Source organism: Carettochelys insculpta, chromosome 4 (genome assembly GCF_033958435.1).
Source record: "Carettochelys insculpta isolate YL-2023 chromosome 4, ASM3395843v1, whole genome shotgun sequence".
NCBI classification, from domain to species: domain Eukaryota; kingdom Metazoa; phylum Chordata; order Testudines; family Carettochelyidae; genus Carettochelys; species Carettochelys insculpta.
Window position 1 is genome coordinate 1,663,376 of NC_134140.1, and position 16,374 is coordinate 1,679,749.

The following is a 16,374-nucleotide window of genomic DNA, read 5'->3' on the forward strand; positions in this document are numbered from 1 at the left end:
AGCAGAGTAGAGCAAAACTGATAGGTTGCAAGAGGTGTTTTGTCCAGAGCCGCTCCAGTGTAGGTGTATTTGTATTCTAACCTCTCCCCAGAGAGCCTGGCATGGGGGCGGTTCTGTCACCTGCTCTCGTAGTTTCTGCAGCCCTTCTGGGAGGAGTAGCTGAGGGAGTCTCTGAGGTGTGGGCTGCCTCGTAGTGGCCAGAACTGCACTGCAGCAAGTGCGACACACAGCGCTGCCCTGGGGAGGAGGGCCTGGCCCCAGGCAGAGATCAGGCTGCCCTGGTCCCCCAGCTGGCCTTCCTCTGCCTGGGAGGGCGGGCAGAGGCTGCCAGGGGGCTGGCTGAGCCCCACAGCCACCTCGCCTGTGACAGGCGGCATCGTCTGGAATTGGCCACTGGAAGCAGGGTGCGACCGAGTCTCCCTGCCCCCGTAGGGCCGGGCTGTGTGCTGCCTAGGTGTTCCCCTCCTGATGGCTTACACAACCCACACGGTCACTGTAGCACCGAGTGGGGGGCAGGGCCACAGGCAGCAGGTAATGGAGCCAGGTCTGTGTTGTATGGAACCAGGGTCATCTCTCGAGAAGTGTGGGGTCTGGGTCATTGCCCTCCCCACGCCCCAGGCCATGCCCCTGCTTCGCCTCTTCTGCCTCTGCTCTACTCCCACTGGGTTGTGCACTGTGCCCCCTCCACACCCCTTCCCTCAGCTTGGGGGATCCCCTGTGTGGCCCGGCGCAGGCCAGCAGCAGGGGTCACTCCCCACTCGCCGCAGTAGCAGGAGCCATGGGAAGCTCACGATGCAGCAGCCTGGTCTGTACCCAGCCGTCTCCCATCACTGTGGCAGGGGCTGGCAGTGAAGCACTCCAGCCCTGGGCTCAGCCAGCTCCGGCTGCCCCAAGGCCGCCTGGGGGGGAGGAGGGGAGGCCCTGTCACTTCGCAGTAGGAGCTCTGGCGGGGAATCGCCGCAGGGGGAGGGCTGGGGGCTCTCTGGCTCCCTGAAGGGGGTTGGGCCAGCTAGGAGCCACTCTCAGGGGACGCGCTGGGTGGCAAAGCTCCCCATGGAGGGTGGGGTGTTGACCCGGCTGGAGGGCTGCGGGCCTCCCCAAGGTGGCTGAACCAGGCACTGCAGCCAGCCCCTGCATCCTCAGCTCTGCTCCCAGGCTGCCCTTTGTCCGGGGGCTTGGAGGGGCAGCCCCAGAGGAATTTGCTTGTGCAAGCTGCACACAGGGTGGATTGAGGCACATGGCAGGTGGGCGGGGTGCAGGGAGCTCCCTGCCCCTGACTCCAGCTCTCCTGAGAGCTTGTGCTGTTGATCTCCCCAGGAGAGTTGCGGCTTGCAGCCTGCTATGGAGCTCTCTTGCTTTCGCAGCCACCTGGGCTGGGCTGTGTGCGTGCTGGCACTGGCCCTGCTCCTCCGAGCCAGGAGGAAGGGCTCCTGGCACCCCCGCATGTCCCCCACGGACCTGACAGGCAAGACAGCCATTGTCACGGGAGCCAACAGTGGTGAGTGTGGGCCTGGGGCGGGGGGCTGGCCTAGCGCTCTGGGCTGTGTCCCAGGAGCAGCTGGAGGTGTGGGGTTCCCTGATAGTCCTTCCCCAGCACACCCCGTCTGAGCCCCAGGAGGGAGAGAGACGGGTGCAGGGGTCCAGCCATCAGCCAGGAGGGGGCAAGAGAGCATCCCCTGGCTTCTGGGAAGGGTGGAGGTGAGTTCCCCACCTTACGGCTCCCTGGCTCCCCTGGTCCCACGGGGAGCAGCCGGCCGGGCAGACATTCGCCCCTCTTCAGGAGTGTGCCGTGGTGCCCTCACTCGTACGTGACATGAGTAAGCGACCCACGACTGGTGCTGGCCAGGAGCGGCAGAATGAGCCTTGCAGAGGGTGGGGGTGTGCAGCAGGTTTAGGAGGGGAAGCGTTAATGTGTCAGGGACCTGAGAGCTGAGCACGGGGAGCCCACTTGCGGGGAGGGGAAAGCAGTTGCTTAAAAGCAGAAGTGGAAAAAGTATCCTGAGAGTGCAGCTGCTTGGCAGGGGGTTACTGGAGTACAGGTCACCAGTGGCCCTCTGGAAAAGTATTGAGTAAAAGTGCATGTCGCCTTGTTACCTGCACAAATTTCTCATCTCTTCCACAGTCAGGGACACACACACACCTTTACCCAATCCGCAGGGCTCTAGGCGTGACCCTGTTCATTTAAACTCCCACCCTTACCCAATTCCTATGGCTCAGGGCGGAATTCCCTGCAGGTCTGCAGGGTCTGTGCCACTGAAAGAGCTTTACACAGTAATATTCTTATTCTTTATTTATTTACAATTACCAAGAAAGCAGAACACATGCTAAGCACACAGTGTCATGCTCACCAGTCCTGATAAGGCCGGCAGGCAGCCTTCCCCTGTTGGGACAGACAAAGTCACATGCTGGTTGCTGCACCTCAGGGTCTTGGGGTTGAGTCCTTAAGGTTTTCCTTCTTCCCTCCTGTTGGATGTTCTGTTCTTTTTCTCCTTGATGTTCTGTTCTTCTTTTTCCTCCTTTGATGCTCTGTTCCTCCCTTCCCTTCTTGGACCCCAGTTTTTAAGGAGTGAAACTTTTTACGTTTTAAGTTTTTAAGTAGTCCTGCTTAGCTATACCTTGACCAATTATTTTAGTACGATTTTGCTAACCAATAATAGCCCACGGAAACAGAATTACCTGACCAATCGTAACCTGCCACGTTCACTGATTTACACCTATCAAAATTAATTATACAGCAGACAGGAGCAATTACAAACCAGTCAGAGAATATACAGCAAACAGTAGAAAAGTGAAGACAATCATCAGAATGGTGGTTGCACAACCTTAGCCATTGACAAGTCGTTGCCTGCCAGACGAAATGCTGTTAACTAGGTTTTCTTTACCCATCTTGTGATCTGTTTAACAGTGGGTGGCACTAGGATGGGGTCTGCTTCTTAACAGCCTGATGTGCTCCTATTGTGCTGGGATGTAGATGGGATGCGAGGGTGTGATTTGTAGCTTCACGGTTACCAGCTGCTGCTCTTTAGTCTGGCTGCAGACAAGCTCTAGGCCTCTCAAAATGGCTGGAGAAACCATATTGGTTAGACAGTTACAACCTGTTTACTGCATCCAAGTACCCAGCTGGGAAAACAGCTGCTATTCAAGTAACTGTTTGGGTCCCTTTCCCACCTCCGCTGAAAAGAGAAATGCAGTTAAGAAGTGCAGGGAGTGCGTGTGCAGGCAGAGGTCTGTGTGCATTTGCATGTACAAGTATGTGCATATGTACATACGTGTGTGTGCATTTGTGTGTACATGTGTGCATATGTACATGCATGTGCATGAGCACATTTGTATGTGAACATGTGCTTTTGTATGTGTGTACACGTGTGTGCACATGTGCATTGCATGTGTATGTGTGTGCATTTGCATGTGTGCACATGTGCATTGCATGTGTACGTGTGTGCATTTGCATGTGTGTGCACATGTGCATGTGTGCATTTATAGAATCCTGGGCTTAAACCTACCCTAAAGTAGGATCAACCCCAACTAAACCCTCCTGGCCAGGGCCTTGTCCAGCTGGGACTTAACCTCCAGGGATGGAGATTCCACCACCTCGCTATGCAACGCATTCCAGTGCGTCACCACCCGCCTGGGGAAAGAGTTTGTCCTAATATCCAACCTGCACCTCCCCCTCTGTAACTTCAGCCCATCGCTCCTTGTTCTGCCATCTGACACCACTGAGAACAGCCTCTCACCATTCTCTTTAGAGCTCCCCTTCAGGGAGTTGAAGGCTGCTATCAAATCACCCCTCAGTCTTCTCTTCTGCAAACTATTAAATAAGCCCAAATCCCTCAGCCTCTCCTCATGGGTCATGTGCTCCAGTCCTCTAGTGGTTTTTGTTGCCCTGCACTGAACCTGCTCCAGCACATCCACATCTTTTTATCCTGGGGGAGCCCAAAACTGGACACAATATTCCAGATGAGGTCTCACCAGTGCTGAACAGAGGGGAACAACCACTTCTCTAGATCTGTGGGAAGTGCTCCTCCTAATGCACCCCAGTATGCCGTTAGCCTTCTTGGCTACAAGGGCACACTGTTTACTCATATCCAGCCTTTCATCCACCATAACCCCTAGGTCCCTGTCCGCTGTATTGCTACTTAGCCAGTCAGTCCCCAGCCTGTAACAGTGCTTGGGATTCTTCTGTCCCAAGTGCAGGACTCTGCACTTCTCCTTGTTGAACCTCCTCAGATTTCTTTTGGCCCAGTCCTCCAATTTATCCAGGTCACTCTGGACCCTGTCCCTAAACTCCAGTGTATCTACCTGACCCCTTAGCTTAGTGTCATCTGCAAATTTGCTGAGGTGCAATCCAGTCCCTCATCCGGGTCATTAATAAAGATGTTGAACAACACCAGCCCCAGAACCGAGCCTTGCGGCGCTCTGCTTGAAACCGACCGCCATCCAGATATTGAGCCATTGACCACTATCCCTTGGGCCCAACCATCAAGCCAGCTTTCTATCCGTCTTACCGTCCATGTATCCAATCCATACTTCCTTAACAAAAAAGCAGTCAAGTAGCACGTTAAAGACTAAACAAAATAATTTATTAGGTGAGCTTTTGTAGGACAGATCCACTTCTTCAGACCAGAGCCAGACCAGAACAGACTCAATATTTAAGGCACAGAGAACCAAAAACAGTAATCAAGGTGGACAAATCAGAAAAAAATTGCTCACCTTGATAATTTTTTTTTCTGATTTGTCCACCTTGATTACTGTTTTTCGTTCTCTGTGCCTTAAATATTGAGTCTGTTCTGGTCTGGCTCTGGTCTGAAGAAGTGGGTCTGTCCCACGAAAGCTCACCTAATAAATTATTTAGTTAGTCTTTAAAGTGCTACTGGACTGCTTTTTTGTTCTGCTAGTGTATAGACTAGCCCGGCTCCCTCTCTGTTGCTGTACTTCCTTCACTGATGGGCAACAATGTTGTGTGCTTGTACGTGTGTGTGTGCACATATGCATACGTGCATTTCTGATGGGTTTGCACAGGAGGAGGGTAACGTGGGGTGGTGGTGACCCCAGCGCTCTAGGGAACAGTGACCTGGCCCATGCTGAGCTGGGGAGGGTGCACACTGATTCCTACTGCAGCACGGGGAGGGAGGAGGGACTGGCTGGTGCGGAGAGGCCTGTGGGGCCTCGCCACAGTCCTTTAGCTGCCTGTTCCACCTGCCAGAGCCCTCGAGCTCCCTGCCTGGCTGCAGCTCCAGAGTGCTGATGGCATTTGCACACCCCCTCGCCCTGGGAACCTGCGACAATTCCTTCGCTCTCGCTTGTCTCCCTGCCCTGAGAAGAGGCTTTTCCTGCTGTTAATGACTGACTTGCCAAGCACAGCAGCACAGGCTGGGGGCCCTCCGCTCAGAGCAGCCAGGCCGCACGACAGGCAGGTGCCGCACCAGGGGAATGCACAGACTGCGAGTGGCAAGAGGTCTCAGATTTAAGCTCACCTTCTTCCCATGGGCTCCCATGAGCAGGAGAACCTGTTGGCTGCAGCTCGCACAGAGATCGCAGGGGCTGCCAGAAAGGGCCTCTGCGCAGCTCAGACCTGGAGGGCGGTGCTCGGGGGCTGCCCTGTCTGCTCTGCTCACACCCTGTGCCCACCTGTGAGTTCGTCCCAGTTACGAAGTCTGCAGCCCCAGGAAGGCGTGATTCAACAGCCTTGCACAGCTATGCCTGCAGCCTGCCCAGCCCAGGCGTCCCCCAGCAGTGTGTCTTTGCCTCCCTGCATGCTCCTGCACAAGGCAAACTCAGAGAAAATGGGGTACCCCCCTCCCAGAGTTCCCAACAGCACTTCCCAGCACCAGGCAGGTACACACACCAGGGCAGCAAGCTCCTTTCGCGCTACAAAAGGGCACATTTCCACGAGCCAGGCAGCCTGAGCCAGAGCCAGAGCTCCGTCACAGCAGCTCCACCCTGGGAGGTAAAGAGAGCCAGCTGAGCATACCAGGCCTGAAGACTGGTAGCTGTGAGCCCCAGAGCAGAGACGTTACATAAGGTACCGGGCAGGCAGGAAATGGGAGAAAGAGACAGGAAGGGGAGCATCTGCGGTGTGGAAGGCTCTGCTCCCCTGTAGCTGGGTAACCAGAGGAGTTTCTGTGAAAGCTGATGAGTCCAGAGGAGCACATGGATTGGACGGAGACATCTCTTGGGGAGCCTATAAACAGGGGTTTGCTACTTTCTACTAAAGAGGAGAGGACTGAAGAGGATAAAATATGGGTGAGATCAGATGAGAAACTATCAAATAAGAATGAACACATTAGGCAATGGCAGACAGATAAATAGTGACAAGTGTTTAAACTGCTTATACACAAAGAACCCCAAGCACCGTTACAGGCTGGGGACCGACTGGCTAAGTAGCAGTACAGCAGAAAAGGACCTGGGGATTACAGTGCATGAGAGGCTGGGTACAAGTCAAGAGTGTGCCCTTGTAGCCAAGAAGGCTAATGGCATATTGGGGTGCATTAGGATGAGCATTTCCAGCAGATCTAGAGAAGACAAGGATGTTCTCCATAGTGACAGACGGCAGAACAAGGAGCAATGGTCTGAAGTTACAGAGGGGGAGCGGGAGGGGGAGGTCGGATATTAGGAAAAACTACTTCACCAGGCGCGTGGTGAAGCATTGGAATGCGTTGCCTACAGAAGTGGTGGAATCTCCACCCCTAGAGGTTTTTAATTCCTGGCTTGACAAACTCCTGGCTGGAATGACTTAGTTGGGGGTTGATCCTGCCTGAGGTTCCTTTCATCCCTATGATTCATATGCTACACGTATAAATAATAAGATGCGTGAACTGGAGTGCCTCGTATTAAAGGAGGCTATTGATATAATAGGCAACAGAGAAACTTGGTGGAATGAGGACAATCAATGGGACACACTCATACTGGGGTACAAAATGCATTGGAAGGATAGAACAGGTCATGCTGGTGGGGGAGTGGTGCTATCTGTTAAAGGAAATGTGGAATCAAATGAAGTAAAAATCATAAATGAACCAAAATGTTCCATAACAAAAAAGCAGTCCAGTAGCACTTTAAAGACTAACAAAGTAATTTAAGTGATGAGCTTTCGTGGGACAGACCCACTTCTTCAGACCAGAGCCATACCAGACCAGACTCAATATTTAATGCACAGAGAACAAAAATAGTAATCAAAGTTGACAAATCAGAAAAAAAATTATCAAGGTGAGCAAATCAGAGAGTAGAGGGGCAGAAGGGGGGAGTCAAGAATTAGATTAAGCCAAGTATGCCAAAGAGCCCCTATAGTGTCCCAGAAAATTTGCATCCCGGTTCAAACCACTTGTTAATGTGTCGAATTTGAATATGAAAGAGAGTTCAGCAGTTTCTCTTTGTAAAACAGACTGGAAATTCTTCTTCAATAAAACGCAGACTCTTAGGTCATTAACAGAATGGCCCACTCCATTAAATGTCGGCTGACCGGTTTGTGGATCAGGAGTGTTTTTATGTCTGTTTTGTGCCCATTAACTCTTCGTCTGAGAGAGTTTGAAATCTGTCCACAAAGCAGAGGGTGTTGTGAAGAGCCAGACTTTAACAGGGTTCACAAAAGAACTAGATCAATATATTGGAGGAAAGGTCCATCAATGGCTCTTTGCCAGGATAGGCAGGGAGGGTGTCCTTAGTCTCTGTTTGTCAGAGGCTGGAAATGGATGACAGGGAATTGATCACTTGATGATTCCCTGTTCTGTTCGTGCCCTCTGGGGCACCTGGCATTGGCCACTGTCAGCAGACAGGACACTGGGCTGGGTGGACCTTTGGTCTGATCCCTTCTGGCCGTTCTTATTGACTGTATATGGGAAGTGGTGAGACTTTCATACGTAATACAAACACGGGTGCCTGGTCGTGGAGTGGTCTCTGCTGAGTTTGTGGCCAGGTCATGATAGTGAGAGGCCCCACTACACAGCAAAGGGACTTTAAAGATAAGGAACTTACTCGCCTTGTGCAGTAATGACTGTTCTTCCCGGTGTGTGTCCCCATGGGGGCTCCATGTGTGGTGCCGGACATCCCCAGAGCGGCACATCGGCCTTTTTCCTAAGAACGTAAGAACAGCAGTAGCTAATCGGGCCATGCATGCGCAGCAGGCATCTCACACTGCAGCAGTTTAACAGTTGAGCGTGGCTCAACCACCTCTTTTCAGTTCCTCGTCTACTGCAGAGTAAATGTACTCTGAGTAGCGAGGGGAAGGGAGGGTCGTGGAGCCCCTGTGAGGGGACACACACACCTTGAAGAACAGTCATCACTGCGCAAGGTGAGTAAGTTCCTTTTCGTCTTCAGGTGATGTCCCCGTGGGTGCTCCATGTCTGGCAACTACCAAGCAGTGTCCCATGCGGATGGTAGAAGTCGGAGTTACTGCTTAATGGCTGCAGACAGAACCACTGTAGTCACTGCTGTATGGTTTGCCAGTTGTGGCCTGGTTGCATCATGTTCAGAGAATGTGTGATCAGAGGACCACGTGGCTGCTTGGTAAATGTCTCACAGTGGTACATTTTTGAAGAATGCTGTGGCTGCCTCCATAGCCTGAGTAGGCAGTAGTGTTCGCCAGATAGTGAATGGCACTGGAGAACGCAAATTGCTATCAATTTTGAAATTCGCTGAGTTGAAATGGGGTTGCCCTTTGAGAGGCCAGTCGTAGCAACAGAGAGGCCTTGGGGGCTTTTGAAAACCCTGATTTCTATCAATGTAAAATGCCAAAGCTTTTCGTACATCCCGCGAACAAAGCATCGCCTCCCTGGGAGAAGCATGAGGTTTTGGGAAGAATGCAGGCAGGACAATGGCTTCAGTGATATGGAAGCTTGTGCCGACCTTTGGGGGGAACGTAAGATGCAGCCTCAAAGTAACTTTATCCTCATTCAACATTGTATAGGATGGACCCTTCATTAGCGCACCTATTTCCCTGACTCTCCTCACAGAAGTTATGTCTACAAGAAAGAACTTTCATGGTGAGAAGAGACAGAGTACCCAAAGCCATTGGCTTGAAGTGGGGCTTCATGAGAGCAGTCAATACGAGATGAAGGTCCCATGTAGGGATTGGCACCCTATGAGGTGGACAGAGATTTTGAAGACCTTTGAGGAACCTCCTTGATAGTGGGTATACAAATACAGAGGGCCGCTCAATCTGTTGGTGGAAAGCCAAGATGGTGGCCAGGTGGACCGTGATCAAATAGACATATGATTCATATGTGTTGAGGGTGCATAAACAGTCCAGAATGGTTTGTATTGGAGCTTCATTGGGGCGGACGTGTGTCCGTTGACACTGGGAGATGGGGCACCTCCATTTCTGCAGGTAAGTCGGCCTGGCAGACTGTAGGACGTCTTTCACCCACTCAGAGGACAACAGCTCATGGTCGTGGAACCATCGAGGAGTCAGGCGCAGAGGTATAGCGACCGCATGTTCAGGTGGTGCAACTTGTGCCCATGCTGGAATAGGAGTTCATGTTGATGTGGTAACGGGAAGCTGGTTCTCGAGACAAGTCCTGAAGGGCTGAAAACCAGATCTGCCTGGACCAAGTAGGGGCTACCAAGGTAACTGGAGCACCGAGAAACCTAACTTTGCCCAACACCCTGGGAATCAACTGAAAGGGAGGAAAGGTGTAATGCAGCAGCTCCTCCCATGTGAGGAAGAGCACGTCGCCCTGGATTTCCCGCCCAGTCCTGCTCGAGGCATTTGGTGTTGCTCAGTGTTGTGAAGAGACCCTTGCGGGGGATAGCCCCGTTGGCAGAAGATGATGTCCGTGACTGCTGGGTGGAGTTCCCACTCCTGGTGAATTGCAAAGTCATGACTTAGGCCATCTGCCATGGTGGTATTGACCCTCAGAAAGTATGTGGCTTTTAGGATGACCCCGTGCATTACACACCAATTCCAGAGGCAGACTGCCTCTGTGCACAGAGACCTGGAATGCACTCGCCCCTGCCTGTTTACGTAATACATGGTGGTTGTGTTGTCTGCCAGAACACAGACTGAGCAGTTGGTTACGGTAGAGGCAGCATGCTGGCAGGCATTTCTGGTGGCCCTGAGCTCCAGCGTGTTGAAGTGTAACAGAGCCTTGTGGGGCAACCATTTGCCCTGTACTGTTTTGCTTTGGCAGTGCACTCCCCAGGCCAATAGTGAGGCATCCGTGGTAGTTTGTATGTCAGGTTCCTCCTGTAAAAATGGGATTCCAGTGAAGAGGTTGCGTGGACATGTCAACCATTGGAGCAACTGCTTGGGCACAAGCACCTCTTTGTGCAACGAGTGACACAAGGGTGCGTAGACCCGATGCCAGCCAATGCCATAAGGACCGGAGGTGGAGGCGTGCATACGGTACCATGGACGTGGTGGCATTCATGTGCCCCACGAGTTGAAAGCAAGTACGGACTGTGGTGGATGGTTTGCGATGAGGGTGAGAACTAGATCTCGAAGTGGGGTGGAGCCTGTGTGGCAGAAGGTACACCGTGGCGGATGCATCATCAAGTCTTGCTCCTATGAATTCTAAGTCCTACCCTGGATTGCATGTTGATTCTTATTCATTGATTAAGAGCCCCAGTAAGTTGAACAATCCCTTGGCTCTTGTTGTTATGTTGATTGCCTCCCCATGTGAGTGACCTTTCAGTGAGCAGGCATCAAGGTAAGGAAAAATTGTCACCCCTTGCTGTCTGTGGTGTGTGGCCACGACTGCGAGGACAGGTGGAAGGGTAGGTATTGAAAATGGTCCCCTCCCGCTGTAAAGCGCAGGAAGTGTCTGTGGTGGATGCATGTTCATGTGGATGTATGCATCTTGAAGGCCGAGGGCTGAGAACCAGTTCACTCTGTCTAGTGCCAGAATTATTGAGGCTAGTGTGACCATTTTCAAGTACTGTTTTTGCAGGAATTTGTTCAGCTTCCAGAGATCCAGGATTGGCCCCCAGCCCCCTGTGCGCTTTTGGGTGAGGAAATACATTGAATAAAAGCCCCTTCACCAGGATGGAGCAGGAACCCTCTCTATGGCTCCTAGATGAAGAAGGAGCTCAATCCCTTGCTTGAGAGGCACCTCGTGTGAAGAGTCCCTGAAGAGGACTGTGGCGGTGCAGGGGTAGGTAGGGTGGAAGTGAGCAGGATGGTGCTACCTGTACATATGATTTCCAAAAACCATCAGTCTGATGCCATAGTGTCCCACTGACAGATATAGGGGCAAAGCCTGTGATGGACTAAGCAGTTCGGTTTCTGTTGTTTCACTGGAAGATCTGGGAGGCTGTGCAGACCCTCAACCAATGTCTCACTTTTGCTGTTTGGTAGCTTGGGAGCCTGAGGAGTGCGGTTGCTGAGGGCATCTCCTTTGGACACATCGTCTGTTCCTGGTATAATCATACGGTTTGTTCTGCAGGTGATTGTAGAATGACTCTCTGGCCCTGTTGTATGGGCTGTAGCATTTGCTCTTGCACGGTGGCATACACATCTCCAGGGTGTGCAGGGTAGCACTGGAGTTCTTACTACCATGCACAATCTCCTCAGTGTTGGCCGCAAAAAACTTGAGCTCATGAAAGGTAGGTCTTCCACTTTGTTCTGAAGATCCTTGGCGACCCCTGCAGCCTGTAACCATGACACCTTCTCATGACCATTGCCATGGCTGTTGCCCTCGCAGCTGCATCAGCTTTGTCAATTGCCACTAATGGCACAGTGCAGGTAATAGTATGGCCCTCGTGAATGAGTGACCAAAGGACAGCTCTTTTGAACTCTGGTAAGTGCTCCAGGAGTTCTGCAAGTTTAGAGTAGTTATCAAAATCATGGTTTGCTAATACGGGCATATAATTTGCTATCCTACGTTGCAGAGTAGCTCAAGAGTACACTTTTCCCCAGAGTGATTCAGTTTCTTGTGATCTTTGTCCCCTATATTGGACCTGAACTGTGGAGTCTTGGATTTGCAGCATCCACCACTGAAGAACTGGGTTGGGGTGGTAGAAGAGAAATTCAAGCTGTTTTGGGGGAATAAAATACTTTTTGTCCACCCTTTTGCAAGTTGGTGGAACTGAAGAAGGTGTCTTTCAGATATCGTTGGAGACCTCTATAAAGGCCTTATTAATGGGCAATGCTATTCTGCCCTGCATGGATGGACGGATATTTTTAAGGAGGCACTGATCCGTCTCCTTTACTTCCTGAAGCTTCATTTCTTGTGTAGTGGCCACTCTTTTGAAGAGTTCTTGAAAATGTTTTAGATTGTCAGGGCCCTGCATACCATCGGGGACCATAGCCTCATCTAGAGAGGGGGAAGGGTTGTTGTCATTGAGAATTTAATAACATAACATCTGGAGATACATGTCTCATAAAACTAGAAGGGACCTTGGTAGGTCATCTAGTCCAGTCCCCTGCCCTCTTGGTAGGACCAAGCACCAGCCCCGACAGATTTTTTTTTAATCTATTTGCCCCAGACTCCTAAATGGCCCCCTCAAGGGTTAAACACACAACCCTGGGTTTAGCTGGCCAGCGCTCACACCACTGAGAGATCCCTCCCCACAGTTTGTGTAGCTGCTGCCAATGCACTGAAGAATTTTGAGAGTGTGCAGCATTTTTTGTAGTTCATCCTATTCTTCCTCCTCCTTTTCTGATAACCTTTGTGTATCCAGGTAAATTAATTCTCCATTAGTCAATTCTTCAGGAACAGGGTCCTGAACATCATCTGTGTCCCCCTCATTGAACCCTGCTTCCCCTGCCAGTTACACAACAGAATTTGAATATCTTTCATTTCACCCTCAAAACCATGTACATCATGAACATATTTTGGCCATAGCTTTTTCCAAGCACCATTCAAGATACTTTGAGTAATTTTATTCCATGCGTTTGTGATATTTTCTGTAGCCAATTTGATGTTGTAGTTCTTCCACAACTGCTTAATTGTTGCTTTGTCTTCTCTGACTGATGCAGATATGAGACACCTCATTGCCAGTTGCAGAGTAAGCTTTAAATGTAGCAGTGACACCTTGATCCGTTGGCTGAAGGATGGAAGTGGTATTTGGGGGCAAAAAACCCACTCGGTTGTTACCGCCATAGGCTTTGAAACTGACAGGGCAACCGGGAGCATTATCGAGGATCAGCAGACATTTATTCAGATTATTTTCAGCATTGTATTTAGCGATGAATGATGACACGGTCCCACACCAAAGGCTTTTATGTAAATTAGGTGGTCATGGGATAGGAGGAAAGGTGCTTTCATGGATCGGGAATTGGTTAAAAGACAGAAAACAAAGGGTGGGAATAAATGGTAAATTTTCACAATGGAGGAGGGTAACTAGGGACCGATCCTGTTCAACTTGTTCATCAATGATCTAGAAAATGAGGTAAGCAGTGAGGTGGCAAAGTTTGCAGATGACACCAAGTTGTTCAGGACAGTCAAAAGCAAAAGGGATTGTGAAGAACTACAAAAAGATCTCAGCAAACTGAGTGATTGGGCAGCAAAATGGCAAATGAAATTTAATGTGGGTAAGTGTAAGGTAATGCATGTTGGAAAAAATAACCCAAATTACACGTACTACATGATGGGGTCAAATTTAGCTACGACGGATCAGGAAAGGGATCTTGGAGTTATAGTGGATAGTTCTCTGAAGACATCCACGCAGTGTGCAGCGGCAGTTAGTAAGGCAAATAGGATGTTAGGAATTATTGAAAAAGGGATCGATAATAAGACAAAAGATATCATACTTCCCCTATATAAAACTATGGTACGCCCACATCTCGAGTACTGCGTGCAGATGTGGTCTCCTCACCTCAAAAAAGATATATTGGCATTAGAAAAGGTTCAGAAAAGGGCGACTAAGATGATTAGGGGCTTGGAACGGGTCCCATATGGGGAGAGGCTAGAGAGACTGGGACTTTTCAGTTTGGAAAAAAGGCGATTGAGGGGCGATATGATAGAGGTATATAAAATCATGAATGGTGTGGAGAAAGTGAATATAGAAAAATTATTTACCTTTTCCCATAATACAAGAACTAGGGGACACCAAATGAAATTGATGGGTAGTAGGTTCAAAACTAATAAAAGGAAATTTTTCTTCACACAGCGCACAGTCAACCTGTGGAACTCCTTGCCCGAGGAGGCTGTGAAGGCCAGGACTCTATTAGGGTTTAAAAAAGAGCTTGATAAATTTTTGCAGGTTAGGTCCATAAATGGCTATTAGCCAGGGATAAAGTATGGTGCCCTAGCCTTCATAACAAGGGCAGGAGATGGATGGCAGGAAATAAATCACTTGATCATTGTCTTCTGTTCTCCTTCTCTGGGGCACCTGGCATTGGCCACCGTCGGCAGATGGGATGCTGGGCTCGATGGACCTTTGGTCTGACCCAGTATGGCCATCCTTATGTTCTTATGTTCTTATGAAAGGTAGCTTGTTAGGTAATCAGCTAAAACCTGCTTTGTTACCCAGGCCTTTCAATCAGAACGCCAGACCACAGGAAATGATGCATTGTTTAAGCCTTTACGTGCCCTTGGATTTTTCAAATGGTAAACAAGGGAAGGCTCCAATTTCACATCTCCTTCCAAATTTCCACCCAGAGATAAGGTCAGTTGATCCTTCGAGGCCTTGAAACCTGTTGCTTTTGTTTCATCCCTTGAAATAAGGTCCGAGAAGGCGCTCTTTCCCAGAAAAGCCCCATTTCGTCAACATCAAAGATTTGTTTTGGGGAATATCCACCTTCAACCAATTATTCGTTGCAATGTGGCTGGGAAAATATTAGCTGCCTGACTATCAGCAGCTGCCGCTTTGCCTGTAACACGCAGACGGTGAGAATGCAAACAGACTGCAAAGCACTGAAACCAACCATGACTTGCTTTGAATGTACTTTGGCAGCCCGCAACTTGCCTGTCTTCCTTGCCTTTCTTTGTCAGGTCCACAAACAAAGACAGGGCTTTCTCCCTTACAGTGAGGAAGCTCACAGGTATGTTGAATTCGTTATGGCTGGCCATCCAACCTATTGAAAATCTTCCAAGTTTACCCATTATTGCATTCCTGGCCTTTGTTATTCAGTGCAACTTTTAGCTCCACCAACACACATTTCTGCCATTGCTTCAATGTTTTCTTACTGCACGAAGATCGTATGCATTGCCAGTGCCAGAAAGTTCATTGCCAAACATGTCTTTCAATCGCTGGCTCTCCTCCGTTCTTTTAATAAGTTCAAGTTTGGTAGCCCTGGATATTGCTTTCCTTGGTTTCTTGGCTTTTAGTGATAGCTCCTGAATAAACTTTTTCATGTCTAAGACCCATGATGATGACAAATAACAAAGATATTTGAAGATTAATATCACTCACCGTTAAGATGATACAAATACAACGAAGTTCACAAACTAACTGGGAAGAGCTGGACAGTGAAGGGAAATTAATCAGCTCCCACTGCATTCTGCTGTATTCCTCCACATTTGTTACTCACAAAGCGGACGCTCCGACAAAGTTTCGTTCTTATTTGTAGGGAAAGTATATTTGTAAATTGAAAAATAGGCATAAATGTACGTTGTTTGTTGAAGTAAAAAATGTGTAAATTGAAAGTTTGTACCTCAGGGGATAGGCGTGTTCTAAGATTAAAGTAACTATGACTATTACAAATTCTTCCATAACACACAAAACTTTCTTACATTCCAATGAAAGAGGAAAACAATCGTAAGGGTAAAAGGATGACAACTGCACCTTTCGAGTCTGTTCCTGCCTTAACATTAACAACAAAAACAAACAGCCCAATTACTGCATCTTTACCTGGCTAGTCAGGTAGGAGAGTTGGCCAGGGACACTGAGGCACATTTCAGTGCCTAAGGCTACATTTTAGGTACTTAGCTACACACCAAGGTGTGAGTGCAGGGCACAAATCACCCTGCATGACTCCCTGTGACCACAGCTGCCGTGACCCCTATGTTAAGGATGGGCCTAACAGAGAGGGGTGTCCCTTGAATGGTCTCAGCGAGCAGGGGGAGGCTAGTTCTTGTGGAGGGGAGGAAGCCAATAACCCCTGAGCATTACTTTATGCACAAAGTCGCCAGGTGGGCCCGACATGACCACGGCTTCCCGGTGGAGGCTGTGCGTCGTGGGTGCTGGAGGCAGGGGCACTGAAGTGGAGGGTGTCAGGATTGCAGTGGGTGGCTGGGGTGTGCTGGAGTGAGGTACTGACCCAGCTGCAGCCAGACCTGACTCCTGGGGTTGTCTGACCCGGGGGGGGCTGACGTTCTGGGCCAGACAACCTGCAGCAGAATGCCTGGATCTCCCATGGTCTGGGTGGAGTCCTGGCACTGGGCTCTGGTCCGTTTCACTGGGGAAGAGCTACAGGAGCCGGGGATGTGGTCGCCCAGCCTCGGGTGTGGGGCAGCACGTGGCCGGGAGGCCTGTGCTGGAAGCCCAGAGTAATGGCAA

The 16,374-nt window shown here is 50.0% G+C and overlaps 1 protein-coding gene across 1 annotated transcript in view; it reads left to right on the plus strand.

Annotated features, from left to right (window-relative positions):
• Positions 1-1,138: 1,138 nt before the first annotated feature.
• LOC142012284 (retinol dehydrogenase 12-like) overlaps positions 1,139-16,374 on the plus strand; it is a 49,610-nt gene continuing 34,374 nt past the window's right edge. Inside the window, exon 1 of the mRNA XM_074992158.1 lies at positions 1,139-1,498. Coding sequence (XP_074848259.1) covers positions 1,342-1,498 — 157 coding nt within the window. The 5' untranslated portion in view covers positions 1,139-1,341. The remainder of the gene's footprint in view (positions 1,499-16,374) is intronic.